The 25,384-nt window shown below is 46.3% G+C and overlaps 7 protein-coding genes across 7 annotated transcripts; 4 read left to right on the top strand and 3 right to left on the bottom strand. All coding sequences in view use genetic code 12, as the record gives it.

Moving 5' to 3' along the window:
* Positions 1 to 457: 457 nt before the first annotated feature.
* Positions 458 to 1,429, bottom strand: LODBEIA_P40840 (uncharacterized protein; the record flags this gene model as incomplete). Its single annotated transcript, XM_066974266.1, has 1 exon — positions 458 to 1,429. The coding sequence occupies one exon, from the start codon at positions 1,427 to 1,429 to the stop codon at positions 458 to 460; it is 972 nt and encodes a 323-aa protein (XP_066831022.1).
* Positions 1,430 to 2,414: 985 nt separating this feature from the next.
* On the top strand, positions 2,415 to 4,349 carry LODBEIA_P40850 (uncharacterized protein; the record flags this gene model as incomplete). Its single annotated transcript, XM_066974267.1, has 1 exon — positions 2,415 to 4,349. The coding sequence occupies one exon, from the start codon at positions 2,415 to 2,417 to the stop codon at positions 4,347 to 4,349; it is 1,935 nt and encodes a 644-aa protein (XP_066831023.1).
* Positions 4,350 to 4,439: 90 nt separating this feature from the next.
* Positions 4,440 to 8,957, bottom strand: LODBEIA_P40860 (uncharacterized protein; the record flags this gene model as incomplete). Its single annotated transcript, XM_066974268.1, has 1 exon — positions 4,440 to 8,957. One exon carries the CDS (start codon positions 8,955 to 8,957, stop codon positions 4,440 to 4,442), a length of 4,518 nt encoding a protein of 1,505 aa, XP_066831024.1.
* A 373-nt stretch (positions 8,958 to 9,330) lies between these two features.
* Positions 9,331 to 11,607, top strand: LODBEIA_P40870 (uncharacterized protein; the record flags this gene model as incomplete). The annotated part of the gene is made up of 1 exon (XM_066974269.1): positions 9,331 to 11,607. The coding sequence occupies one exon, from the start codon at positions 9,331 to 9,333 to the stop codon at positions 11,605 to 11,607; it is 2,277 nt and encodes a 758-aa protein (XP_066831025.1).
* A 343-nt stretch (positions 11,608 to 11,950) lies between these two features.
* On the bottom strand, positions 11,951 to 14,755 carry LODBEIA_P40880 (uncharacterized protein; the record flags this gene model as incomplete). The annotated part of the gene is made up of 1 exon (XM_066974270.1): positions 11,951 to 14,755. The coding sequence occupies one exon, from the start codon at positions 14,753 to 14,755 to the stop codon at positions 11,951 to 11,953; it is 2,805 nt and encodes a 934-aa protein (XP_066831026.1).
* Positions 14,756 to 14,955: 200 nt separating this feature from the next.
* Positions 14,956 to 18,654, top strand: LODBEIA_P40890 (uncharacterized protein; the record flags this gene model as incomplete). The annotated part of the gene is made up of 1 exon (XM_066974271.1): positions 14,956 to 18,654. One exon carries the CDS (start codon positions 14,956 to 14,958, stop codon positions 18,652 to 18,654), a length of 3,699 nt encoding a protein of 1,232 aa, XP_066831027.1.
* A 3,691-nt stretch (positions 18,655 to 22,345) lies between these two features.
* LODBEIA_P40900 (uncharacterized protein) lies at positions 22,346 to 24,136 on the top strand (the record flags this gene model as incomplete). Its single annotated transcript, XM_066974273.1, has 1 exon — positions 22,346 to 24,136. The coding sequence occupies one exon, from the start codon at positions 22,346 to 22,348 to the stop codon at positions 24,134 to 24,136; it is 1,791 nt and encodes a 596-aa protein (XP_066831028.1).
* Positions 24,137 to 25,384: the final 1,248 nt, after the last annotated feature.

Genomic DNA, 25,384 nt, shown 5'->3' on the forward strand with positions numbered 1-25,384 from the left:
TTGGCTCAATGTGTAGACTTCCAAATTTGGTAATGTATTACGCGTAGCCTGTACACACGAGCAAGGTTTATATATATAATGAAAAGCACGTCTATCGGCCGATAGGCTTGTTGATCAACCTATGTAGTCCCAACAGAATCCGCCAGGTCAATCCATCAACAATCATCAAGTCGCATAGTTTTGAGAGCGAGAGAGCTGAAGCTAGAGCTACTGTTTTCAGTTTACAAGAATAGCCTCAACATTGTCTCTTTCCACCTTTTGTAAAACCTCCGTTTCATCCTCTTCAGCATGGAGAAACACTTCAAGTATTTTCTGTCTCTATATATAGCAACAGCTTGAAATCAAAGGCTAAAGCAATCAGTGGTTCAAATATGTTCATGGAACTCTATGTACAATCTATCTATCTAAAGAAGCTAAAAAAAAAAAAAAAGGTTGCAAGACTCGGGTTGTGTTGGTGCTAGTAATAAGAAACCCCTTCTCTATCGTCTGGTATATTTGGCAAAGATACTGAACTCAAGATGTTTAACGGGCCGGTCTTTTTTACAAATTCAAATAGTTCTTCGTTTTTACACAATACAAGCCCTTGAAAACCACACGAATTGATTCCAATCCGATCCTCAAATTTACTCTTTGAACGGGGAACCATGAACATGTATCTTGTCGTCATGATGAAATTGTACGAAATTCCAGCTTGGTCATTGAGCTTTAGTACGCTGAGCGTGCGCTGCAAAAGTGCACTAAAAGATGTGGCTAGTCTCATCTCATAGATTTCAGCTCCAGTGGGCAACTTTATTAAAAAATGTGCAAAGGGTATGCCCTTAGCCAGGAACGGTTCCGCGGCCAGGGGTGACTCGCTGTAAGCGTCAAACTGGCTCAATTGCTCTGCAATTGTATCCGCAATTGACTTGAACTGCAGGTCCAGGGGCTCGGTCATAAACTGAATGTGTTTATGTGGCTGCGATGCACCGCTTTCAGGACCACTGTTGAAAAAGGCAAACCATTTCGACACACCGGCCTCTGACTTTTCAATTTTCTTCAATATTTGGAACGAAGCAAACAACTCAGAAGGTGTCAAGGGGGTGTTTTGTGAGGCAAACTTGGTTGTCACGAGCAAAAAATGCATCGGCACAACTGGGAATTTATTGAAAACGATCCGAAACTCGCCTGCCGGTCCAAAACTTGGAACAACCGTCAACTCCGGCTCTGGCTTTTCAAACGGGTTCTCGTTTCTGTTTCCTGATTCCGGTCTATGCACCAAAGACGTGAGCAATGTCAACTGGAAGTGAACCGTCAAGGCACCTAGGGCAACTTTTTCATATTCGTGCACGGCGTTTTCGCCGTTATACAAGACAAAATTGTTCAGGACGGCGTCGTCGTATTTCTTTCTTAATACTTCAAGGAAGTCTGCCGGAATCTGATAGTCTGTCATGGTTGCTTAGGAGCGTCTTGGTATCTTTCAAAGAGAACTCTTGTTGTTCTTGCTATTGTTACTGAGTTGCGTCGATTTTTATTACCGGGGAAATGCAACAATTTTCTCTCGTCTTAAGAGGCTTTTTTTTTTTTTTTTTTTTTTTTGAGAACCTAATTACAGGCTCAATCGATCAACTTTCCATCATCTGGACACTGGTATGTGTGTTCAAGCAAGCAAGAGGGGGGGAGGGGAAGAAAATCAGTTCTGAGAGAGTGGTCAAGCTTTAAAAGAAATTTGCTTCTTTTCTCAATGGTGATAGCGAAAAAAGGGTTGACAAGTTGATCCGTAAGCGTTGAAATTTTGCACCTATTTGATGCAAATTAGCACAAAAAGAGTCCAGAGGCAACCATACTCCAAGCCATAGTTCGATTTTGAACTTCTTAGCATTGCACACACACGCAAGAACATCTTCCTAAGAGGAAGGACAGGGATGCTCTGTGTCTGCTAGAAATTATGTATGGAGAGATTTCAGAGGTTCATTGCAACTACGTAGATTGGCTCAACTCTCACCTGCACTATTCAAACTGATATAACCGAAAGTTCGGGAAACGTGCAGTGACAAGCTCTGGGCTACTTTTCCTCCCAGATTTTTCTACAACGCTAGAGTTACCTTCATTTCTCCTGTATGACCAAGCCTTGTCAAATTCGTCTCCCATAGCCGAGGGGCCCTGACTCGTCTATCTACCTCTACCTCTGTCTACGAGCACTTTGACACATTCGCATCGTCAGGTGAGGTGACATGCCTTGGGGAGCGAGAGAAAAAGAAGAAAAAAAATAAACAAACAAAACGAAAACCTCCTTCCCTCCACCCCCGCGAGGAAGTAGGGCCGCTCTCGAGGGATTCTATCAAAGAAAGGGGTGAGTGCCGTGTGTTTTACCACGGATGTCCTGCTAATGCCAGAGGCCAGAATAAAAACATCACAGCAGGGTTTTGGGAAATAGCATGCTGCAGCTTAAAAGGGATTCAAGGTATGGACAGTTGGTCTCGCTATTGACAAAGCAGACGTTTCTGGAACCGTTGGTGTCGCGTCTACTCACCGTTGTTTTGGACACACAAATGCCATTGAGCGAGAAGGACAAGCTTGACTTGATCAGCTCCTGCTCCAGACCGCGGGGCAGGCTAACATGCAGATTGATTTTACAAATCACGGCAAGTTTTGGGCCACTGCAATTGACACCAGCAAAGGGAAGCAGGGGAAGAAGGAGAAGAACCTTGCAAGAGAGGCGGGTTTCAGAGCGGATCCAAGTGGCGTTGGCAGCATGGGTTCGACAAGAACTTGTCCAACATGTTGAGGAATTTAAAGAGTTTCATCATGTATTGGTGCCGTGCTTATCGCGCTGTTTGAACTTTGTCTACTTGCGTGACGACATTACGCTTGCACTCGACCTGATCAAAAAGTTTCTGTCAAAAATCAGGGCCAAAGTAATACGGAACCGGCATAGGGAAATAGTACCACCTCAGGATCCAAATTTCGGCCAAAACAAAGAATGCTCCAGCTTGCCATCAAGTAAAGAAATTAAGAACTTTGACCGGCATACAAATATCCATCCGCCAGGAAAAGTCGGGTCGAGGCTCATACCGGACGACACTCGAGAACCTGGAGAGGATCCGCCTTTGAAAAGGAGAAAATTGTCGGTTTCCAACGAGGCCTTCTGGCGGGACCTTCTCTGCGACTCCCTCGCTCTGGACTCTTTTCTTTCAAACTCAACTAAATGCATTCTGTTGGTTGGAAGGGTGGTTGAGCACCCAGACGAACATGTTGCTCTCGATGACGCCATTTCCAAAAGTCTTGCGAATTTGGACGGTGACGAAAAAAGAAGGAAAGTGGTGGAGTCAAAAGTACTCAAGATGATATCCTCGTATAGCGCTGGTGAGATAAACTTTCCCCTGATTGCCTACGCAGACATTATGGGCTCACGCGACAAAGAAGAACGACCTGAAATTATGGCGACGACAACATGTGGTTTTGAGTGGTTGCAACTTGGCCGCCTCGCAGATGGCGAGGTCGAAGAAATTCTAGCAAAGAAGGCATCCGCATTGAAGTCCCTCTACTTTGAGGATCCGCATGCCGGTGAAAAGGCTTGCCTGGAGTTTATCCAGAGTCTGATCCGGCCGATTCTTGCGATGGAATCTGACAACCAGAGAAAATCTTGCATTCTAGAAAAACTCATTGAACTATGCCAGTTTTGTGGGGATAGTAAACTAGATTTGAGCTCAGTGTTGATACTTTTACTACAGAGGTTCAATGCCGAGTCCCAGGATAGTTGCCGAGTCCGGATACCCTTGTCCCGCTCGTTGGTGTATTCAGGTGTGCTTTCCGGGGACTTAAACCATTTGGACTTCATCTGCCATGTGCTCGCGTTCAACAAGAAGGTCGGATGCGAAGGCCAGGTGGCACGGGCAATACAAAACTCGTACATCATGGACTGCCTAAACATGCTATGGCGGAACAAGTTTCTCCATCTCGACCGCAAGCTAAACTCGAAACAGCAGGCTTTCTACTTGAGATCTGCAATCTCAGGCACCGTTGACGGAGGCACTCTGAGCGACCCCGTCCCGCTTGGAGAACGCGGAGCATTACTCATTAACCCAGCAACCACGTTTCTTTCAGTTGCAAATTTCCGCTCCATGGAAGACGTAGATGACAATCTTGGTGCGCGCCATGAAGGACCGGTGACAGAAGAGAGTATCATGAAAGCTGACAGCTGGCTACCGTACACACCGGCGGAAATTAATCTTCGGACTCTACAAATGTTGGACGAGAGTTTCCCCGGCGTGGGCGACTTGCTATTTTCCTCGCTAAAGTCGTTGGTCGGACAGAGATTGGAAAAAGCTGCTGGTAATGGTGGTAGTGGTGGCGGCGGTGGAACCGATTGAAAAGCTGCTCCATTAATGTCTAAACCAAAAAAAAAAAAAAAAAAAAAAAAAATAAAAATTAACATTAAAATGAATACCGATACAGCCACGCTACGAAGTCGTGGCCTCATTCAACCTCAAAACCAGATTCCCATCTCCGTCGAAAACGTTTGAGTCCTCTGCGTCATAATACGAAAGAGCAGGGTTCTTGATTCCGATAAATGGATCATCGAGGGATGCCTTGTCAATCTCTTTGATGAGCTTGATCATACTGTTCTCTCCATAATTGACCCCGTAGGACGCACTGATGGGGATGACCCCTTGCACCCATGCATCAACAATTCTAGCTCTTTGCTTTGTCCCCAATCGAGATATCGGAAACTCTCCCTTTTTGATAAATGCAACAACATCAATCACAAGGTGGTGCTTGCTGAGCACAGTGTTGATGATTAAAGGCACAATCGACGCAAAATAGCGCGTCCGCTTCGACTCGCAGACAACGACAGTGTAGTCGGCGCACCGAAAGACACATGAACCGTTCTTGTAAATGTCCGCGTGGCAATACTCTATCGTGTTCTCAATGTCTATGGGGAAATGATGAAGTCCCATGACTTCAAATGTGTCGGCAATCTTGCCAAGAACAAAAAGTGGCTGGAACGAGGAAACTTCTTGCTGGCCAGTATCGCGGCTGTTTCTTGTGATGGAGATGTTGTGCAAGAACCCCAAGTCGCCAGTTCGTAGATAAGTCACCTCTGGATTACCGTCCTCAATGATTCCATTAAACTGCAATTGGCTGAACTGGTCCACGGGGCCCTTGGGCCCGTTTGTAAAAGACGACAAATTTGCTTCTGAGCAAACCCAAATCTCTCCATACTCGCCCTCTTTACATATTTTGCGAGTTTCAGGATTGACAATCGCGACTTCGGTGCAAACAGGAACCATGCCGGAATCTTGAATGTGCAAAGCATTGGGCACCTCGGCCTGGTTAACCACAGACACGTAACCTTGGCGTAGCGCAATAGGGTCCAAGAACAAGTCCACGGGCGCAACGGTCATATAAGACCGGGTTGATATCATGGGGTTGAAGTAGTGGCTGTGCACTGTGGACATGGACGCGGCACTCAATTTCGTCTGCTGGAAAACCTTGGCAATCTTTCTCAACAAGTCCACCTCGACTCTGTTTTCCGTGCTGATCATCATATTCTTCAACGAGGACAAGTTAAAGCCTTTCGGAGCAAATTTGATCGCGGCGTATTTTAGCATTTGCTCAGTCACGAAAACGTCCTTGACCTTGTGTCTGGCTAGCGTCAAGAAAAAGGACAACGGGTTCTCGGCATACGTCACCGGCGAGCTCAAGTAAGTGGTGGTTCCCAAAAACACTCCAAGCAAGCAGGTCTGGACAAAGCCGATTCCTGAAGCGTGTCTCACGCAGCCAACAAGAGACGAGTTGGAGCTGAGGTTGCACGTCTCCTTAAACACTTTGCAAATGCCGATGATGTCCTTGTGGCTAAGAGTTGCGCCTATCCGGTAGTGGTCCGAAGTAAAGTTGAGCCAGATCAAAACAGTTGATTTTTCATCGGTGTGTCGCCCAGTGCTCTGGTTGATCTTTGATTGCAAAGAACTCAAATTGGAAACCTTGTTGAGCTTTGTGGTGTTTTTGATTCTCAACGACTTGACCTTCTTGTGCGTCACCTTCTTCAACGAGTCCGCAATCGGTCCGTTTTTCAAAAATTTTTCAACCTCGTCGTTGACTAAAATCTCGGATATATCAAAGTCGCGAATCACGCCAATGAAAGCTGGGAAATCCTCACCGATTCTGTTTGAGTCAAACGGAAGCATCGGTATTGGTATGATACCGCAGATCAAACAAGCGTACAAAGCAACGACAAAGTCTTCCGAAAGCGAATACATCAAAATAACGTACTGCCCGGGTTTCAAAGTGGTCTTTTCCATCAAGTACTGGCAAACGGCATACACCTTGTGCTCAAACTTTTTCCAAGTGAGCGGCTTGCTTTTGCCACTAACGTCCACGCTGTGGAAGGCAACCGAGTCGCCCATTTTAGATACCCGGAGCTTCATAATGTCCTGGATGGTGGCAAAATCAGACAACAGCTTCCCTGTTCTGTCGTCCACCGATTTGGCTCTGTAGTCTATGGTCGAGTATTGGTCCGGAAAGTTGCAAAGCGCCTTGTTGCGGAGCTCAGATACATAAGGCGACCATATACCACCGATAACGTCTTCCCCGTGTGGGATCAAACTTATCGATTTGCGGACGAAAAACTTGACAAAGTCGGCACGCAACGTGCCTTCAAGGAACCGCTTCTTGCACAACATGTTTGCAATTTCTCGTCCGCCACTTCTCATAATCTTGGGCAAAGTGTCACAGTCCAGCACCAACACACAATAGAGCCTCAAAAAATGGCGCTTGTAAAGGGTATCGAAACACTTCTGAGCAATGGCGTTCAACACCGGCTCGTTGAGCGGGGCGCCGCTGATGTTGTCGGTTTCGCCATTCTTCAACTTCTGGCCGCTGGTGGCATTTTCCGCGTCGTTTGGCTCGTCAAACTGGCTGCGAATGACCTCGGCTTCAACAATGGCCACCGGGAGATACTCGTTGCCGATAAAGATGTCAAAGATTGTGCAATCGTAAAGCTGCTTGACTTCGCTGGCTAGCGTTGCGAGTAGATGCGAAGAGTAGTGGTACCGCGACCCTGAGCCTTCAAGAGGTTTGCCCATCTTTTTGAACATTGCCTGGTCAATCCAGCTGACCCTTTGCCTGATCCTGTCCTCATACAACCCCAACACGTAGACTTTCCCGTTGTAAACAAAACCCAACAAGCCGGTTCGCAAGAAATCCATTTCCAACAACCCATTGGGACCACGGCACTTGGCGTGGAAAATCAGCTTCGATTCTTTCCGCAAGCCATAAAAGCCTCCCGACAAGCAAGGACTGTCGATCCATATTTCGCCCAACTCGCCCTTTTGCACTAAAGTCGACAGCTCGGGGTTGACAACAGCCAAAGTGGCGTCAGGGAGTGGGTATCCAAACGCATCCACGCGCAAAAGGTCGCTCGCAATGTCATCCGAGGTCGACGGGTTGGTTTCAACAATCTTGACAAGGTTCCGGCTGAGAGCCTCCTTGTCAATCAATACCGACGAAAGCTCGTTTGAGTCCTCCTCTGTGAACGTGATCCCTAGTCGCTCTTTTAGTCCAATCCAGTCCCGCAACGAGATCACCATTCCTCCGTACTCGCTCAAGGTCAACATCGGGATAATGGCATTCTCTGGGTGCTGGCAGCCCAAGGGACGAAGGTACCGCTGCGACAATATCTCCATAAACTCCCCGTCAATCGTCAAAGCGTTTACCAACGCCCACTTGACAGACGAAAAATCCACTCGTTGCGTTTTGGAAAAGTACCGCGTGGCACTCGGAGACTGCTGGTAATCATAGGTCACCCTCTTCAAACCCAAGTAGTCGGTAAGCAAAAGCGACGCTCGACACTTGGTGATTATATTTGCGTACAACCCTTGTATTTCCATAACTCGCTGGGGCGCCCAAAAGAGAGCGTTTCCAGTATAAACCGTGAACAAGACCCCCAAGATGAGTCCTATTGAGAACCGAACATCCAAGGTGGCGAGGAAAACCTTCTTGCTACCGCGGTACTCGCGAAAGCTTCGGCGCAAGCCGCCTCCCGAATTCGGCAAACTCAGAAGCGCTGCTTCAAGACAGTACATTTGGTGGGAAATGGTTCTGTGGCTCAACGCAATTCCCCGCAACTCTCCCACCGGTGACCTTGAGAATTCTATGTACGCGAGATGCATGCTGGAGGTTTTGTCGCTGCTCTTTTGCAGCCGCTTCATGTTCCAATACGAGATTTCGGATTTTTTGGCAGAGCCAAGGTCCGTTGTGCGCCACCGTATGAGTTTTGAGGGCCACTGGATGCGCAGGCTTTGCGCATTGAGTCTTTCTAGCTCCTTCGCCACCGTCTCGGAGTAAAGCAAAAGCTTGGATGACGTCAAGTTCAAGATGCTGATGACCTCATTCAACGAAATGTCTTGATGTATCGGAATCGCGGTAACTCCGGCTATAAAGCATCCAAACAACGCGGTGACAAACTCGGCAACTTCTCCGTCCTTGTAAAGCAAAACAACGGTGTCATTGTTCTTCATGGACACCTTGTGCTGGATCTCATAAGCAATCTTGACAGCGCGAAGGTAGATCTTCTCCCAGCTTATGGAACTGACCTCTTTTCCTCTCGCATCCAAGACCACAAAGGCCAAGTCCGACTTGTAGATGTTGGCCCTGCACGCCAAAATGTCGATCAAATCATCGGTGACTTTGCCGTCGGGGGTTGTGGTGGGGGGCTTCCGTGCCTTCAACGGTAGTTCCAACTTTGAAGGATCTAGCGGGAAATATTCCTGGTTTTGCTGTTTGTGGAGTTTGTCTATTGATTGCAAGATGGCCTCGCGCCTGTTGATGTAACTCCACTGGTCGATGGTCTTGTTGACCAAAAAGTCCTCATCCAATTTCTGTAGTAGTATTGCAAGGTCCGGGGGTATATCGGTAGCTCCTCCGGCAATAGCGTTGGGCCCGACGCCGGGTGATAACCCTGAAGTGTCAGCCATCATTAAACTCGGGTCTTTCGCTGTAAGTGTGCCCAAGTCTGGATGAATCGTTGCCTCTGAAATAGATCTCTGTCTCGATGAAGGGTATATTGGACTTAGATTGGATTGCGACATAGATCCATAATAATGAAAACGGGGAGGTGGGGGGGGGGAGAAAAAAAAGCCAAACTCGTTCAAATGCTCCACCAACTTGTTGCTTTTGTCAACGAAGTTGAAAACCGTCTATTGGGAATGTTAAAAAGAATAAATTGGCAAGAAGTGGAGTTGGCAAAGAAAGGAAAGAATGGGAGGATCATGAGACAGACACTCACACACTCTCGCTAGAGTAACGTATGAAATTTTATTCTAAAATTAAGAGCGACAGAAATTGGTAGCGATGTCGTCTCATCTTGCATCTTGCAAAAAATCAGTGATTGCAAAACTGGGTGGAGGAGGAGGAACAAGATCTTACTCGATCAATTCCACGGACATTGAGTGGCAAGCCGGTATGAAATGGTTGTTGAACACTGCGAGTAACAAGTTTTTGCTTCGCAAAGCAGCCACCAGTGCATTAGTTTCTGCCCCTGTTTGTGTTTGCTTTTCCCGTGGTCTATTCTTACCAGGATTCACTCGCAAGTCATCGCCAAGTGTAAAAGGAAAAGTTAAACTACAAAACCCACCACGATTCGACAAGACTGGAGACACTCGGCATGGAGGTAAACCCACGCGTAGGCGACGACAAAAGAACCCCTTGTATTGTACGGATTTCAACACAAAAATGAAGAAGCCAGACCTCAGCGGCCTCAGAAGTTTGTCACAAGAAATGGCGTTGCAAATTCACAATCCTCAACTGGGCTCGGGGGAGATTCCCGCTGAAACAGTGTACGATGCGATAAAGGAGGAAGAGCCAAGATTGGAAGCTTTAGCCTCTCTGGATTTGGACCTAGCGCCCTTGCCAGCGGAGATTCAAGAGAAATTGGGGTTGTTACTGGATTATCTGCTTCTTGAATACAACAAAGAGCGCAACTGGAGCTTTATCATCGACCAGCTACGTTTTAGTGGGGGCTTGGAAGGAGTTACACCCGAGTCTGTTTATCGCTTGGCAAAAATGATTCCACCTCGCGAGCGCAGGACACAATATCCAGTTTTGGAGCGAATGTGCAAAGATGCAGCTATACCAGTACTGCGCAAGTTGGAAATGCTTTTCTTCAAGTCCTTTGCAAGCGGAAGAGCTCTACTGGATGCGCAGGTGAGCAACTTGGAGCGGTACTTTGAAATGATTGCCGGGGAGAATCGGTTGAAAGCAGATCATTACGAAACCATGGTGCTAGCTTATGTAAAGACAGGGAACATGGCGAAAGTTGAGCAGTTGTTGAAGGATATGAAGACCAAAGGTTTGGAGATTGGGAAACCAGTGTTTAACGCAATTCTTCGCGGATACACTTATTACGCAAAAGATTTCGACAAGGCGTTGCAAACTTTCGACGCCATGAAGTTCTTGTCCGACAAGACGGAGCCGGATGCTCTGAATTACGGAGATATGATTAACGCCTGTGTCTTGAACAATAAGACCGAAAAGGCGTTGGACCTCTACCAGGAGATGTTGCAAAACCACGTGGATGTCGATCAGAAAGTTTTGTCGTCCCTCGCCGTGGGGTGCTCAAAGAAAAAGAGTCTCAGAGCAAAGTCCTGGGAGTTGGTGTTTAAAATCTACGACTTGGGCTGGTCGCCAAGCTTGGCCACTTACGAAGCCATGATCTACATATGTTCCCAAGACGGAGACGTTGACCTTGCAAGAGCCATCTTCTACAAGATGCTCCAGAGCGGATCAGTGACTTCGAAAGCCGTTGCGTTTTTGATGCTATCGTACTCGAGATTCAGCCCACTGGAGCTGACCAATCGGTTCAAAACTATTACGATAACTGACCGCGGTAGACTTTTCCGACAAAGCGTTTTGGATAGTGTCGATTTCGAAACAAACCCCATTGCCGAGTTTCCGTTTCTCCCCAGCAAAACACTACCTGAGGGCAATGCGATTTTGGCAGAGTGCTTGGCAGTTTGGTCTTATGTGCTGGAGAACAAGCCCGATTTTGTGACTTTCCCATTTATATCTTCACTTTTGACCACCACGATCAACTTGGGAACCTTGTCCGAGTTCGAGTCGTTGTTTGATAAATGTTCATACGCCAACGTTGGAAAAACCCGGTTACAAAGTCTAGATGGAGAAGAAGCTTCCGATTCATCTCAAGCGCAGTTGGACAATTTCGACAATTCATCTGCCGCAAATCAAAGCCGGGACTCGGCCAAGCTTCCAAGGGAGACTGCACTCTATAGTCTAGCGCTCAAGGCGGCAGCTAAGTTCCAAAGTTTTCCCCTTGCCGAAAAAGTGGTTGCAGAGAGGGGTTTATACAGGAAATCTCCGTCCTACGCGGCTCTCCCTATAAGAAAACAGGTGGATTTGGACTTCAATTTTGCAAAGTCCCTAGTGCATTGCTATGCGGATTTGGGTCTATTCAGCGATGCCCTCGCTGTCGCTATTCTGTCTCAGGAAAGTTTCCAATGGGGATGGAAAGAACTCGGGTTTTTGGTGTATGCAGCTGATAATATAGGCGACCGCACAACGGCAGAAAGAGTGAGAGAATTCATTTCTCAAATGCGTATGGAAAGGAGTTGAGGATACCACTGTTGCAAGCAGAGTCCGAGATGGAACAGATCTTCATCTCGACCTGCGAGCTTAGAATTGTAAATAGATATGGATTAGATTGTTGCCGCAGGGGGGGGGGGAATTTCCCCAATGTATATTATTCGAAACACAAGTCCGCGAGTCACGAGTCTCGTATCCCAGATGTTGTAAGCGTTTGGTTCTCGATCCTCAAGGTTCCCAACAGCATTAGAAACATTGTTAAGCCCTCCCCATCACGATTTTTCGAGTTTTACTTCTTCTTGTTGAACTCAACTATTTACAAAAGTCTTTAATCTAAATATATACACATAAAAGAATATCTAGACCTCCATCGTTATTTGCAAGTCACTATGCTTATCAACCCCTTTTTCTTTATGAGCTTCTTGATTTGCCCAGAAATAAGACGCCCACAGTCGGTGTTTGTTTGAATGAATTCAACAACGCAGTCATCAGTCTGGTCCACGAGACTCTTTTCAGATACCACCGTTCCTTTTGCTTTCCCATTCACAAATATGTTGTACTTTTCAAACGAGGATTCGAGGAGTTGCCCTGTAGGGTAACGCTCGTGGAAAATCGATGCCTGCTCGCGATTTTCAATTGAATTTAGCAACTCCCAACATTCCTCCGCCGTTACTGGGGTCACGGGCGCCATGCAAACCAATAGCGTGCGATACGAGTCTCTGATCAATTCCTTCTGGCACTGGTTTTCCTTGGTGGCCTCCAGGATAATGTTGGTAATTTTCATCAAATCCGAAACGACCGTGTTGAGTGACTGAACTTCGCCGATAGACTTGTTGATGTTCTGTATCAAGCGCTGTATCTCGTTGTAAAACTTGAAATCGGCTTCGCCAAGGTCTACTTTCACGCCATTTTTCGCATGCTGCAAATAAACGCTGGCATGAACAGCTCCTCCTTCTCCTCCTTTGTTTTCTTTGTCCTTGCCGTTCGGCTCGTAGTCAGCGACGAGAGCCGATAGCGAGATGACTCGCCGGAGCCATCGATCCACACCTGCTATTTGGTCTTCGTTCCATAAAAGCGTGTCGGGAACGGGAGCCAGGAACAAGATTTGAGCCCGCGTGGCATCGGCGCCGTGTTTTCGAACGCATTCACCGGGGTCTGCTCCATTGTGTTTGGACTTTGACATCTTTTCGTATGTCACGAGTGGTTTATTTCCAGAGCCCTTGATCGTGGGGCTTTCTGAGTCTGTGAAATCGAGCTCCGTCGGCTTGAGGAACTTGCCATTGCTTGGATCAACAAATGTTTTCCCGTGCACCATCCCTTGGGTGATCAATGTTGTTATCGGCTCGTCTACATGGGGCTTTTTACCGCTCCAAATACCTTCGTCTCTTAAAAACTTGGCAATGAATCTGGAGTACATGAGATGAAGGATGGCGTGTTCCACGCCACCGATGTACAAGTCGACCGGCATGGCGTTGCTAGCTTCCTTGCTCACCATCATGTTCTCATTGCGCGAGTCTAAATAACGCAAGTAGTACCAAGACGAGTCCATAAACGTGTCCATGGTATCCGTTTCTCTTCTCGCCTCGCCCCCGCACGATGGGCATTTGCAGTTGACAAACTCAGCCACGTTCTCCAAGGGATTACCGCTGGCAAAGTGCTGACGCTCGATTTTGGGGAGTAGCACGGGGAGCTGGTCGTCTGGAACTGCACTTGGACCACAAGTGTCGCAGTGGATGATTGGAATCGGCGCGCCCCAGTATCTTTGCCTGCTGATTAACCAGTCTCGCAACTTGAACTGAGTCGTCTTTTCCCCAAGTTTGAGCTTAGATAGGGCTTCGACAACAAGCTCGGCAGCTTGAGACCCCAGTTTTCCAGCATACTTGCCCAAGTCACCAAGACCGTGTTCGAGAGAACCAGAACTAGAACTGGGACCAGAATCACGCATCACGCCGAATTTGGAGACATAGGGCAATTCCGCATTCTTGATTGATTTGGGACCAAGAACTTGAACCACACGTTGGTGCGGTTCATGTAGACTCCAAAACTCATAGTCTCTGGCGTCGTGCCCAGGACAACCCATAACTGCGCCCGAACCGTAACTGCCCAACACGTAGGGTGCCACATAGATGGGAAGTTCGTACTGCTGGCGACTGCTGTCATCGACATCCATCGGGATGGAGGCTCTGTAGTTTGGAAGCTTGTAGCCCAGTTTTGAATTTGAATCAAGAGCCTTTGCCTTGTCCAAAAAGACAGCCAACTCCTTGTCTGTTTTTGCCAATTGCTGCACTTTAGGATGATCTAGACTTAGTGCGATAAACTGGACACTGAATAGAGTTTCAGGGCGCGTGGTGTAGACTTTCAAGAGGTCGCCATCGTTGGTTGGAAATTTGATCAGCGCTCCCAGCGAGCGCCCAATCCAGTTCTTCTGCATTGTCTTGACGCTTTGGGGCCAGTTTTCCAAATGCTTCAAATCGTCAACGAGTCTATCGGCGTAGGAGGTGATCCCAATGAACCATTGCTTCAAATTCCTCTTTTCAACAACGGCTCCGCTTCGCCAGGACTTTCCATCCGCGTCCACTTGCTCGTTGGCAAGAACCGTCTTGTCTATAGGATCCCAGTTTATTTCCGCCTCCTTCTGGTACGCAAGACCTTTGGCAAACAACAAAAGAAAGATCTTTTGCGTCCATTTGTAATACTCCGGCGAGCAAGTGCTGATCTCTCTGTCCCAGTCAAAGTCCGCTAGAAAACACCGCATTTGCTCCTTCATCAGTGCAATGTTGCTCTCTGTCCATACCGCGGGATCAATCCCCCTTTCAACGGCCGCGTTTTCTGCAGGCAACCCGAACGCATCCCAGCCCATCGGGTTGATGACATTATACCCTTGCATGCGCTTAAATCTGGCAACCACGTCGCTAATAGTATAGACCCGAAGATGTCCCAAATGCAAGTTACCTGACGGATAAGGAAACATGACCAAGGAGTAGAAGTCTCCCTTGTCTCCATCTGAGATCTTGGTCTTGGTCTTGGTCTTGAACGAGTCATCTTCCCACTTGCTCCTCCATTTTTCGTCAAGAGCTTTAAAATCAATCTTCAGAGTACTTGAAGCACACCGGCTACATCCGCTGAAGACCGAGCGAATGCAATGGCTTGAGGTGAGTCGTCCATGATGTCGTATCATAATTGTTTGGAAGTCTGAAAAATTTGGGGCTTGAGGCTTGAGGCCAAAAAACAGAGAGAGACGCGAAAACAAGGCCGTCTCTCAAATTCCGAGATCTCGAGAATATATGTCATCGCTCGCTCACTCACTCTATCTGCAATTGTCAATAGCAATTTTTTTTAAACCTTAGAACCTACTCATCCACCTATCCTTCCCCCCTCATGGCTTCACGAGACCGCCGTGCTGATGATTCCGGCGAATCGAAAAAGGGTGCCAAAGCTGAGCCTTTTTTAGGTGGCTATTTCGACAAAATCAAACGGGTGCTATTCCAGCGCCGCAACCAAGAAGAATCAACAACCGAGAACAGCACCGTCGCAGAACCCAGCGAAGTCATTGACATCGAGTGGACAGAACCGCTTGTGAGTGACTTTAACTCTTCCGAGAAGAGAAAGAGACTTTCGATACAAGGGCACCCCAGCGTCGCGGCGATTCCGCGCTCGTTGTCCATATCACAACCGAGGAGAGAGCACAGTGCAGCCAGTCGCTCTTATCTGACAATCTTGAGCACGTACAATACAAACGAGCAGGAGCTCAACAATGATTTGGAAAGACGCAAGTCGTTGAGGACAGAGAGTTTGAATGGCAACCTCGCAGTTGCCGAGGACTCCATTTTTGAGCGAGGCGAGTCTCCTTACTTTAATTTGCCACAGTCGAATCTAGCGCATGCGGGAAAGAACTACGACATGTTTGATCTGCGAACAGCCCTGATTAGTGACCAGGAGCAGGAGCAGGAAGTAGACGAAGAGGAGGAGGAAGAGGAACTGCTGCAACGGTCGATCCGCCCGGGGTTCTTGCATATCGATCCACATCAAAGGAACAAGAGAATAAGACTCCAGCGCTCAATGGACATCTTCGAACTGACTAGAAAGAAGATGAAGTATATGATTGATCCAAACGAAACGGTGAGCGAATCTTCGAGGACCACCAACCGGGTCGATACCAGCACTCAAACTAGAGATGTGGTGTTTCTAGAAAGGAGTTTGAACTTTAAAAAGCGCGAGAGAAGCATCAGTGACGTGATTTCGCACGCAACAACAACCACCACCACCCCCACCGCGAAGAGACCCAAGAAAAAGGGCTTTTTCATGGGTGAACTATACTACGACGTTCTGCAGCCAAAGGAAAACAAGCTGAAAGCGGATGCAGCTAGTTATGCGAGTCAGATTCCTAGACCAAAGTTTGGCACCAAGAAGAAAGATGAGGTGCGTTTGACGAATATTAGGCCCCAGGAGGATGACGATAACAGTGGTGGTAGCAATGGTGGCAGTTATGGTGCTAGTGCTAGTGGTGGTAATGGATTTGATTTGGCTGCAAAATCATCAAAAGCCGATCGACCTTTTGCACTGGGAAAATTGAACTTGAGCTTGGAGCAAGATTATGTGCAAAAAGCACGGTCCATTTCAGACGTCATCAAGATCAAGGAGCAGCCTCGTGTGGATCAGGGGAAACTGCACTCCAAGCCGAGCTCGTCGTTTAAATTCAACATTGACAGCAAAGCAGTCGAGAAGATTTTGAGCGACTCCAGCCAGGAGGATCTGCGAATTGAGAAGCGAGAAAGCAATGTCAAGGCAGCTGGACTTGGTGCTGGCGACACCTCGCTTGATAATGGTGCTAAAGCCTCAGAACCTGGGGCTAGTGGAAAAGAAGTATCTGAGAGCCAATTCAGTTTTGGAAAAGATCCAAGTCAAACCTCGTCACTTTTTGCCAATTCGGCTCGATCTGAAAGCGCACTGACGAAACCGACATTTTCGTTTTCGTTTTCCGGAAATGCTTCTGCCTCGGGCTCGACTTCTAAGCTGAATACTTTCAACTTGGGCAAAGCTACAGAACACAGGGAATCGCCAGTGATGGCGCCGGCTCCTTCGTCAAAGCCCATGTTTAACATTAGCCCCCAGCCACCCCTTGGAGCAAACGAGGGCACAGGCGAAGGCGACGAGGAGCAACTGAGGAAAAGGTCGAGATTTGGAGGAGGAGACAAAGACGAGGAGAAATCTGTTGCAGCACCAAAATCGGGCACTTCCTTGTTCGACAAACCGCTGCTCTTTGGGGCTAAACCGGCCACATTTGATGCAGCACCGACTGGCGGAAATGGCAATAAAAACAATGCTGAAACCCAAAAATTCAAGTTTGCACAGAATCCGCCAGCTTCTAGTGGGTTTTCGTTTAATTTAGGACCAAAAGCAAACTTGGACCTCGAAAAGAAAGAGCTGACTGCTTCACCGTCTCCTTTGTTTGAATTTGGGAAAAAACCTGCAAATGCTGACACTGCAAAATCAACGGGAGACACAGAAGGTCTACATGAGGACAAGATTAATAAACCAAATGAATCTCCCGGTGCAATGACCTTCTCGTTTGATAAGCAGCGCAAGCCCGGAGATGAAGATGATAATGATAAAAGGAGCACCGAGGAAGCTACAGCAGGGCCAAAACCCGCAGCTGCACCTGCTGCACCTACAGGTACGGCTATGGCTCCGTTGTTTTCTTTTGGCAGCGCGGTCAAGCTGGCACCAGCCACAACCACGACAGAGTCGCCATCGCCTGCTGGTGAGCCCGCCAAGCCTCCATTTCTGTTTGGAACGTCGGCGCCAAGGGAAGATAAACAGCCCACGCCGTCTTTTACGTTTGGCTCTTCTTTCAAACCTTTGCAAGGAGAGGAAAGTGCCAGCGCCAACAGTGGGAAAAGCCAACCGTTTTCATTCACCCCTGCTGCTAAACCGAATGTGCAATCTTTGGTCAAGAGTAGCGAGGCGGGAGTGGAGAAGAAATCAGAGTCTCCCGCGTCGACTACATCGAGCGAATTTAAGTTTGCGCCTGGTGCCATTGCCACTGCCGCTGCTGCTCCTCAATCTTCTTCTCAATTGCCATCGATCCTGTTTGGTTCGGGAAACACGCCATCAAAGTCGCCTTTCCAATTTCTGCCGCAACCGCAAGTGGCAGCTCCGAAGCAGGCATCGGCGCCCCCTCAGCTTTTTGGGTCAGGTTTGAGTTCAACCACTGGTGAGACCAAGCCGAGTGTATTTTCAGGATTCAGTCAAGCTGCACCTGCGTCATCATTATCGTCTTCTTCATCGACGACAACAGCAGCAGCAGCAGCAGCGAATCCAAACGTTTCGACGGACGCCAAGGCCAACGTCAATCCCGGGTTTGGTCAATCGACATCTTCGGGATTCGCCAATGCTTTCGCCAATAAGCCAGCTGCCACTACCGCCACCACCGCCCCCGCCACGACAAACTCACCATTTGGAGGTATAGGCAGTGGCTTCTCGACGAACTCTGCATTTGGAACCAGCAATAACTCACCCGCTTTTAATAAGCCGCTTGAAACGCGATCCAAGACCCCCGCTTTTAATTTCGGTACCAATGGGCTTGCCACTAAGCCAAACACGGCGCCCCTGTTTAACTTCACGGGAAGCAAAGAAGCAACGCCTGATCCAGCTACTATATTTGGTAATCACGCTCCTGCTCCTGCTGGTGGTGCTAGCAGGGAGAATACATCATTTGGAGGATTTGGATCGTCTGCTCCTGCTTTTGGCCAGCAGCCACCACCGCCACAGCAGCTGGCGTTCCAGCAGGGTGGATTGTTTGGTCAACAACAACAACAACAACAACAACAACAACAGCAGCAGCAAGCACAATCTGGTATGGGAATAGCTCAGCCGACGCCCTTTTCGTTTGGTTTTGGCGGTGCCAATGCTGGAAACAAGGCTATGGGCCAGGGTCCCATGGCCCCCATGGGAATGGGCATGGGCATGGGCATGGGTATGGGGATGTCTTCTCAACCGCCGAATTTGCCCTTTGCTCCGACTCCACCTCAAGCTAATCCGCGACGAGTCGCCATCCCCAAGTCGAGAAAAAGGTAAACATCTATTTCTTTTTTTTTTGACTTGGGATTCGTAGCACGATAAACGAATCAAGTAGCTATACAGTAGAGAATATACCATTTTTTAATCTGATAATTAGAGGAAAAAGAAAGAGAGAATGATTAGTGTAGACACCCTTGAAAGTCTACGTTTTGGCGAGAGGTGGCCTAACCGCTACTCAACCAGGTGTTTTCACTGGCAAAGAGCAAAATCAGATAAACGGCTGTTGATACCAGTACCCCAACCACTCCAATCTTCCAACCCATAGTGCTGAATAGAAAAGAAATGGAAAAAAAAAAGAGGGCAGACCCGATGAACAATTTCCCCATTAGGCAGTGACAACTAGGGGAAAATCTGATTCTGGTAACTGTTCACGTGCACGCGCGAAGATTTTGTTTAGAGTTCGATATCGTCGGTGGTGTTTTACAAACGTGCTACATGCTAGAAAACACATGAAATTTAGATCCCGTGGCTTTAGTTGTAATGGTGGAGGTGGTGAGGAACTTGGGGAAATGTAAATTCCCACTCCCTTGAAGCATATGCGCCATGAAATTAAAAAAAAAAAAGATTGTAATCAATTTGGATGCCAGCGTCCAATGATGAACGTTGCAGTCGAGTCGATATGGTTACTGTCAATGAGGAAGATCTGGATATATGTCTTCTTTGTTTTGTCTTAATATGGACGGAATTAAGGGAATTAATGCTGTGGGTATTAAGATGCAATGAAATACTTGTATCACCTTGAGTGAGAGAGAGAAAGAGAGAGGGGTTCAAATTTTTTTTTTTCCACTTTTTTCACTTTCTTTTTGGTCCCTGATTGCCATAAAAGTAAATTATGTTTGCTGCGCTGAGACAAACCAATTTAGTTCATTTTTTTCTGAGAAGTAGGTAGAAAGAGGTAAAGGGAGACGATCTCTATTTTATTTCGGGTGCTATGTCCTTGAGGAGGGGAAGCGAGGCGAGGCGAGGCGACGGGGATGGAGATGAGGACCGGCGGCCTTTGTGCGTAAACAAGCTGCAAAATAAAATTTCAAATACTGTTTCAAGTAATATAATCTGGGGGGGGAGGGGTGGATATAAAATAAAGTTGTCTGTATTGGCATGCGTTTGCGCAGGGTTGCAAAACAAGAAGGGACATGGTTGAAACGGCAGAAAGTAGATGAAGAAGAAAAATAGAGGTGGGGGGGGGGGAGATGAGGCTAAACTTTTCACATTTAGATGGCTAAACAGAAGCAGCAGTCATGTGATCGATTGCTCGAATGAAATTTATGTAAGATTGTGGAGTGGATTGGTCGACAAAGAGTAGTTGAGGGTTTCGACGATGATGGTGATGATGTCACAGCCTCTTAACCAAGTGCCATCCAATTAGTACGTTTTACGCGGAGTTTTTTTGACCAACTGTGGGGAGGAGCGCAAGGTGACATTTGTGGGTTTCCATTTCGCTCTTTCTCTGTAGTGCTCGTGGTGTCCTCGATCCGAGACACCCTCCGAGGAGCCTGGAAAGCTTGACGGGTGAAGGGCGTTCTCCCATGTAAAAAGACTCCAACTCTGATGGCTGTAATTTGTGCGGAGGAGTGAGTGAGTGCGGAGACAAGGGGCAGAAGAAGAAATTCAACACCAAAAGAGCAAGCAAGCAAGCAAACAAACAAACAAACAGGCAGGCAGGCAGGTAGAAAACAAACAGGCAGAAACAAGCTAGCAAGGTAAACACGTACCAGACAATAGGGGATGAAAAACATTCACTGCAGCGGGCGGAAATTGTATCGAGCTTCGGTCAAGGCACGAGAAGTAAACTACTCGATCAAGCGGATGGAAGAGGAGGGGGTAGGGCCGGAAGGAATACCTTGAAATTTTGTCTTGAAATTGGCAGCAAACCCCAGGCAAAAAACAGAAAAAAGCCGAGCTATCTTCTCATCTGGGGTGACAGCATCGACTGAACATGCAGTAAACCTGCCGACTTGACCGACTTGTTTGCTACTAAGAAGCGTCGTTTACCCCCCCCTTCTCTCTTCCTTGCTGGCCCTGGTTGAAGCATTCACCATGGCTACAGTGGGGGCATATACGCTCTCAGGTGTGCTTCGTGTAGCTGTTATAAGCTGTCAAAGTTTGGAAGAAACACCCAGCAATCGCCACCGCCAATCGAATAATAATAATAATAATAATAATAGAAGGTAAAAATGTCGCGAGTATACGGAGCGCGACATTGGTGGTTAATAATAGGGTGGAAGGATCCGCACTGCTTGAATCAAGGGGGGGGGGACCCTAACTACTGTCTCTTTTTTTTTTTTTTTCCAATTTGCTTTATATTGAGTTGCAGAACAAGGGACTGTGAATATGAACCGAGTCTTGACGTTTCACTTATTTGGAAAGTACCCAGCAAAGACCAAATAGCAAGTACACGAGTATTGTTAGTAGTAGTAGTAAATTATGAGATCTGAAATCGCTAGATTTAGTGTGTGTAAGAGGGAGCGAGAGAGAGAACGAGCGAGCGAGAGTAATATGTGTACTGGTTGCCGGAGGAGGCTGGTGAAAAAAAAAAAAAACACACAATTGACAATTCGGAAGCATATGAATTTTCAATGGTCCATTCATCAAATCAATAGCCACTGGTTGTATCACCGTCTTTGTCTCCTTGTTTTCTTTTTTTTTTTCTGTTTTTTTCAAAGCAGGAAGTGGTGGTTGGTTGGTTCACTAGTGGTGAAAGCAAAAATTACTTTATTTGGCGATATCACCACACTGGTGATAAATTGGCAGAAAGAAAAAAAAAAAATTAAATTAAAATAAAAATTTAAACCGATTTCGACCAAAACCCTGCTACCAACTGCCAACTGCCAACTGCCAACAGAACACATCACAGCGCACAGTGTATAGGCAGCACAGTGCAGTACTCCCCAAACCCCTCCGCAATAAATACATTTTTACGCAGTGGCCAAAAAAATTTAATTAAATTTAAAAAAAAAAAAAAAAAAAAAATTATCACAGTTAAGATTGCGACTGACCCGACGGCGCTTGTCCATATAGTAGAGAGAGCGATATACATATATACATATACTTATATATATATATAAGGGCGATTTTCTCCTGGCCTTTCCGGAATTTTTGATAACTACTTTTTATTTGACAATTTCCAACCAACCGACGAACCCCAACTCAGTTGAACCTTGAAGAGACACCCCTTTGTTGGTTTTCTGTTTTTATATATATATAGAGAAAACTAAGTTATCTTCATCTTCATCTCCACCTTCATCATCTTTATTTTTGCTTCATTTTTGCTACATTCAATTTCGAATTGACGGTTCCTACTAGATCACCCAACCGACTAACCAACTAGCCAACCCACTCGAGACAATTCACCCATCCGATTGAAATCTACACTCCCCAATTCTGTCTCACACACTCCTTTTTTTTTTTCTTACCCCCCTCCCCCATTTTTTCCGATACAGCCATAGCGTGATAGGTGTTGATAATTTTTTCAATTCTTCATTCTTTACAGAAAAAAAAACACAATTTTTTTGAGATCTGGCGATTAGAAAGAACGAAAGAAAGAAAAAAAAAAAAACAAAAAAAAAAAGAGATTTCCATTACGATTCCTTTTTATTTATTAGAATATTTACAGAAAAAGAAAAAAAGACAACCCCTTTACCGTTTTTTTTTTTTTTTTACCATAACAACAGCATTTAAAATCTGAAAAATGTCCAACGAGAACATCAAGTACCGTTTGGCAAGAATCCAGACTCTTACCGGAGACCAGGAAGTCGTTTTAAAGCAGGTTTGGGCCTATCTTTTGAAATATTTGGGCTACCCCATTGATATTAGTGACCAAGACTTGGCATACAGGCAGTGCTTTGTTGCTTCAACTTCCACTGCCCATTTCGACGAGTCGCAAGGTATTACCAACAATGCCTTGGGCAAGTCAAACACTAGAGGCTCTTTGAACTCTCAGCAAAGCACTGCTTCTAAGAAAAAAGGTTTGTTTGGCTCGAAAAAATCCAGTGCTAGTGTTTCAAACTCAAATGTCGGTACTGCAAGCGACTCTCCCCCTGCAAACTCAAAGAGAATGATGCAAATCCAATCTCACTCTTCGGCTGAAAAGTACCAGCCTGTTGAGGTCCCCAGTGAAATTTTCTACTCCATCTATGCTCACTACTATAAGCAAGCTTTTGAAAATGCCGACGACTACGACGGCAGTACAGCTGGCGGAGCAGGCGGTTTCTCCAACGGCAACTATGACAATGACGATGCTGCTTCAATTGAAAGTTTTGTTACTGCATCGACCACTTTAACCGATTATGACGATTACCCAGCTCATATCTTTAGCAACGGTAAGCAACAAAATGGTAAAGCATATGGCGGAAGAGTCGGACATCCAAATCAGCAAAGGCACCAGCAACCACCGCAACAAAATGGCGGCGGTGCCGCTGGAACGGACATTGACCTTTTCCAAGCTACTTCTGGCCGCCCTCTTAAGGTTAACGTTGACAGTGGGTTGCTTCCACAGTTCAGCCAATACAACGCCAGAGAAATCCACCTGGCTCTATACAAGGTCACCCGTAACGATTTGTATGACAATTTGATTCTTAAATTCGTTAGAGCTAGAAAATGGGACACGGAAAAGGCCATTGAAATGTTGACCAAGTCGTTGAACTGGAGAGCCAACGAAATGCCCAGTGACGACTGGGTTATGGAAGGTGATGCGCCATCGTACTGCAACGGTACTAACCAGGGATTCATCAAGAATTTCACCACTGAAAAATCGTGGATCAAAGGTAGAGACAAGAACAATAACCCAATTTTCACCTTCCAGGCCAAGAAACATTTGACCTCAGATTCACCATTGCCACAAAATCAGAGATATGCCGTTGTCACTATCGAATGGGTTAGATTGTTTTTGAGAGAAGTTAGTGAATCTGTTGACACTTGTACCATTGTCTTTGACTTGACTGGGTTCTCGTTAAAGAATGCCGATTATGCTACTATCAAGTTCTTGGCCGATGTGTTTGAAGCTCACTACCCCGAGACTTTGGGTTTCATTTTGATCCACAATGCCCCTTGGATTTTCTCCACCGTTTGGAACATTATCAAGAACTGGTTAGATCCCGTTGTTGCTTCCAAGATTCACTTTACCAAGAATGCCAAGGAGATGAGTAAATTTATTGACCCTAGCTTGATCCCTGATTACTTGGGCGGTGAAGACACCACCAAAGGTTTTTACCCAATCCCACAACCACAAGATGAATATCCACCAAAGAAGAAGGATGCTGAGTATGCCAGATTGAGAAGAGAAAGAGATTTGCTTTTTGCTAGATTCTACGAAACAACCAAGAAATGGATTGAATCGACCAACCCTCAAGTTTCAGACAGATATTTGAAAGACAAGATTGATTTGAACATTGCATTATCAAGTAACTACATTCAATTAGATCCTTATATTAGAAATCCAGGTATTTATGATAGAGATCACTCATTAACCGTGGGACATTAGAGAAAAAGAAAAGACAACAACACACACGCAAACAAACAAACAAAAACAACCACACAAACAATATTAGAGAATCAGAATGAAGTGAAATTGATGAGACATGGTAACCCAAGCACAAGCACAAGCATAAGCACAAGCATAAGCAGACCAAGCTTCTTCTTCTTCTTGGTGTTGTTGGATAGAGACGAGTTTTCCAATATACTATTTAAAAATTCTTAATTTTTTGTTTACAGTTAGATTTTAGAAACCAATCCTTTTATTTATTCTTGTTGGCCCTTTTTCCTTTTTTCTTTTTTTCTTTACATAAACTTGATCGCATAGAATAGTACCACGATTTATACACTGGTGGGTACCGTTTACGTTGAGAATTCAGTTTCTCGGACAAGCTGGTAAATGCTGACAACTCAACCGTAGATCTATCTCCAACCAATTGCAGCATGCTTCCATTGTTGCCGAGCTTCATCATCATCACCGTCACCACCATCATCATCAGTACGACATTTCTCGTTTCTGATTACCCTCTCACTCGCGACTTTTTCTTTTTTCTTTTTTTTTTTTTTATTTGTTTTTTTTGTTCCTCGCGACCTTTCCCCACATTTTCTCAAATTAGTTAGCGAGAGGGAGAGTTAGAGCAAGAGATAGTCGCGAACCCATAGACAGTGCAACACCAATAACAGCAACAACACAGCGACACTGAAACTCTTGCTTGCTTGGAGACGTCATGATTTAGGGAGAAATGTTAAGCGCGGGGGAGGAAGTGAAGAAGCATGACGGACTTGACATAATCCATGACGCAGCTTAGTTGCCCCATCTCTACCGCTAGCACTATCACTACTCCCACTACCACTGCCTTTCCCCCTTCCCTGAAGTTAGATCTAGTACGATAGTAACGTATCGTTGTGGGCTTGCGTCGTTTGGCCATGCGTGCGAAGTCATCGTTTCCAACTACTGACTGAACTCGATTATGTGTCCTCTGCGTCCACCTTCTCGTTACGTCGTGCATCAACTCGCTGTTCCTTCCCTTATGCCCCCAATACCCCCCCTACCCCCCCTCCCCCTTCAAAATACTAATTTGCAACTAAACACAGTTCGTCGTCGAGGAATTTTTTTTTTTTTTTTTTTGCATCCAAAGTCGATAAGAGCGAGATAGATCAGATGGGAAACGTCGGCATCAGGAAATGAAAAATGTGGGGTATGCTTGAAGTGACAGCTAGATGCGAAAAAGAAACCCAGAAGGAGGAAAGAAGGAGG

The sequence above is a fragment of the Lodderomyces beijingensis genome (assembly GCF_963989305.1).
Source record: "Lodderomyces beijingensis strain CBS 14171 genome assembly, chromosome: 5".
In the NCBI taxonomy this organism is placed as follows: domain Eukaryota; kingdom Fungi; phylum Ascomycota; class Pichiomycetes; order Serinales; family Debaryomycetaceae; genus Lodderomyces; species Lodderomyces beijingensis.